At 41.5% G+C, this 3,808-nt stretch overlaps 1 protein-coding gene across 1 annotated transcript in view; it reads right to left on the bottom strand.

Annotated features, from left to right (window-relative positions):
- Positions 1 to 3,808, bottom strand: part of LOC101849930 (mushroom body large-type Kenyon cell-specific protein 1-like) — a 63,181-nt gene that overhangs the window by 45,087 nt on the left and 14,286 nt on the right. Inside the window, exon 2 of the mRNA XM_013082992.2 lies at positions 3,487 to 3,582. Within this exon, the coding sequence (XP_012938446.1) occupies positions 3,487 to 3,550 (64 nt within the window). The 5' untranslated portion in view covers positions 3,551 to 3,582. The remainder of the gene's footprint in view (positions 1 to 3,486; positions 3,583 to 3,808) is intronic.

The following is a 3,808-nucleotide window of genomic DNA, read 5'->3' as shown; positions in this document are numbered from 1 at the left end:
AGAGAGAGAGAGAGAGAGAGAGAGAGAGAGAGAGAGAGGGAGATAAAGTAGAGAGAAGAAACACAAAGGTAGAGAGCCAAAGAGAGACAGGCAGACAAACACAGGTAACAATCGTCAATCAGCAGTAAAGTAATTAGAATTTTGACCTCACATTATTTCTCAACATGGTCCCAGAGGGGTTCTTTCGGCTACCACTCAATAATGTGTTGATCAGTTGGATAAACATACGTGTCTTGGTAAGAGACAAAATAACCCGAAATTCTTTAATAAAAAGAAGATTTTAAAAATCTTTTACAAAGTATGAAGCTCATCTGAAGCAAATACAAAGATTTTCTGTGAGAGCGTGTCTGAATTTTTTTCAGCAAACAAATATATCAAATATATCAAATATTTCCTCCTCCCCCCCCCCCTTTTCCCCAAGGACAGTGCTTCTGACTGAAGCGTCTTTAGGCCATTCCCCAAGGGGGGATATTAACATGTTCTGATGCACAGTAGAATTGTAAATGGGCAGGTTTATCAATGTCATGCTCATACTGTGCCGAAACAATAATATAGGGGGAACTGCTGCTTTTTCTTTACATATCCTTACTATCGTCATTTAATCCTCTACTACTTTCGTATGTTTGTCACACTCTTGTGACCCACTATTTCCGGGGTGCCTTGATAGTCGAAGCAGATTTTGTGCTGTTGAGGCTAGAGAGGTGCACAGAGTAAGCCTAATTCCCCGTTTGGACTTCTCTGTTCACATCCACCCCTTGGCGCTCGTATGATCATGACCTTATGCAGTTGCGAGCGCCCAAAAACCTTACTAGAACAAACAGATAATTCCTCTACCCAGCGCCCACGTCCTGACGAGCTTTTCTTCTCTTGGCTGGCAGTGAGTGGTGGGATGGTCGGGCTCTTTGCTGTAGCACGCGGGAGATTTGATTTTGACTCCCGAGTGGGGAAGTTAATTATATCGAGTGTATCCGCCTGTGTGTTGTGTTGCTGTTTCCATCCCACTTACCGAGCACTTACTCTGACAGGCAACCCGCCCTCTCTTTGGCCTAAGTTGGTTGTATCGATGAGGACATTTAACAATTACAATACATCACTCTTTTGTTTCTCTGTCAAATGCTCGCTCACCCGGAATGTTAATTAACTGCACAACAGTACTGGGAAAACAGACTTACAGATATACCGAATTTAAGTAACGGTTGGAAAAGAAGTAGGGCGCACCAGTGGCGCCATTCAGTACGCCTGCTTACTTTCTCATTTGCACAATAAGATCAGCTAATACATTATTCAGACTAGCTTTTCTCACCTTTCTAGCGAGATACACCGAACAACGTCACTGGCAGGAAGGAGCCAATTCTTATACCAACAAAGACGACATTAACTTTTCGATTCCCGGGGCGAGGCTGAAATTACCCTAATTTTTTTATTTGCTTTTTCCAAGAAGGTACGGAAGCTCAATAATGTATCGCCTAATACAGTACCCTGTTCTGAACTGAAAGAAAAATGTGTCACGACCCGGTGGAATTGGGCGCTAGTCAGTTTTTGGGTATGTAGAGTTATTAGTATTATCTTAAAAGTCTGTTCGTTTGTCTTGCTTTTGGTGAAAAAAATGGGCATCTATCTTGAATATGATTTCGGACGTAGAATTATCGAAAAAATGGCCGCTAAAGTTTGGTGACTTCCATAGCTTGAGGGTCCTTGGAAACTGAAAATTTTGCTTTTTTCGGTGCCTTTAGTCAACTTTTCTCCCCTAGTGAAATCCACACAGAAATGTGTTTTAAAAGGATGTAACAGGTGTTGAACCGAAGAGATAAACAATCGATAAAAAAATTGTCAAACGGAGGGGAAAATGCTTGATTCTCCGATTTAACTATCAAACGAGCACCTGATATCACGACGATGCCTCACAAAAATGCAGTAGCAACACAGTGCCTGCGTCATGTGGAATGGCTAGTTTGTAGCGAAGTGGTCTGTCGGGGGAAAAGAACAGAGTGAACATTAATTATGTGGCAAGTGAGACGCAGAGTATGGGCGATGTATTCACAGTTGCAGGCAGGACACTTTTCATGAATTCAGTTTATGTACTAATCATAAGTACAATTCTCTTGTACTCCGGTATACATGTATAGAATCTAATGTCAAAGCAGTTGCTATGCAAAAGCCGTTCGTAGTGAGACTTAACTTTCCCCCCATATTTTCACGTTGTGAATACAACACATACACACTTACCAATTTAACGTCCATTTGTAAAGGGGGCCGGCCAAGAGGGTGGAGAGCCAGGAAAACTTCCATTACAACCCAATTTGTGAACGCTCCATTCGGTAATCGAACTTGGGACATCAACATATAGGCCAGCATGAAACTAACTGGGCTAAAATAATGACATACTGACTTTTTCCATAACTGAGCAAAAGAGGACACACACTGTAATTTCCATTCCTTAAAAAGACATTTAGACCGCCTGTGCCAATTATCCCTCTGGCTTTTGTAGAATAAGAATATAAAAGACCATTAATTATCTCGAATGTGTCTTTCTTTCTCTTCTCAACAAGGGATCTCTTCAGTGTTAAAAAAAGAATACTTCCAAAGCGGGCTTTTCGTTGTCCAATATTTTCTCTTGATGATCGGCAAAAACAATGTAACGATTTTTTTCTCACCCATAAATGGGAATGCCTTCAGTGGAGGAAGATTTAAGAACAAGATTTAAGATAAAGATACTCTAAGACCGAGATAGAGTTTTTGGTATAATCCACTGAACTGATGGGTTTTTGTTTGTCTGTTTGTTTGTTTGTTCGTAAATGTTTTTACGATCCAATCAACACATTTTAGATACAACAAGAGGCTGACTGCACCGAACCTGCCTGTCAGGATAAACCCGGGACACAGCATACCAGCAGACTGACATAGATACTCGATTAAGATCTTTTTTAAACCACCTTCCCAATTAAGGAATCGAACTCACGACATCTGCATGCAATGGCGAGGCGTCTGATTATCATGCCACACCTGCAGCAGCAACAGCAAGAAAGATAGCAGCAACATATACAACAACAACAACAACAACAGCAACAGCAGCAACAGCAGCAACAGCAGCAACAGCAGCAACAGCAGCAACAGCAGCAGTAGCAACAACAACAAACACAGTGAGAAAATATCAGCAACAACCACAAGAACAACAACAATAGATACCATAATCCCAACAACAATAAAAACAACAACAACAACAATATCAACAGCGACAGCAACAACAACAACAAATATCAACAATATCAGCAACAACATCAACAACAAAAACAACAACATACACAACAAGAAAGATATCTGCAAGAACCACTACAGCCACAGCCAGAAAAACATCAGTACAAATACAAGAACAACAACAACAACAACAACAACAACAACAACAACAACAACAACAACAACAACAACAACAACAGCAAGGAACATATCAGTAACAACAACCACAGCAGCAACAATAGAATAACTCACCGATGGCAACTGTACAGGCCAGTGCTAAGACAGATATAACCCACGTGTGACGTAGACTTGCCATACCACCGCACCAATGACAACGTGGATCCAGCACTGGAAAAAACCACAAGTAAAAAAGAAAGGTAAAAGACTGTGGAGCCTGGATACTGCATGAGGAGGAGGAGTAAGAAGAGGAGGGGAGAAGAAAGAGGAAAAAGAAGAAGAGGAGCGGGAGAAGAAAGAGGAAAAAGAAGAAGAGGAGCGGGAGAAGAAAGAGGAAAAAGAAATCGAGGAGCGGGAGGAGAAAGAGGAGGAAGAGGAGGAGGAGGAGGAGGAGGAG

The sequence above is a fragment of the Aplysia californica genome, unplaced genomic scaffold (assembly GCF_000002075.1).
Source record: "Aplysia californica isolate F4 #8 unplaced genomic scaffold, AplCal3.0 scaffold00204, whole genome shotgun sequence".
In the NCBI taxonomy this organism is placed as follows: domain Eukaryota; kingdom Metazoa; phylum Mollusca; class Gastropoda; order Aplysiida; family Aplysiidae; genus Aplysia; species Aplysia californica.
The sequence above is the reverse complement of the archived record's forward strand: the minus strand, read 5'-3'. Positions and strand labels throughout refer to the sequence as shown.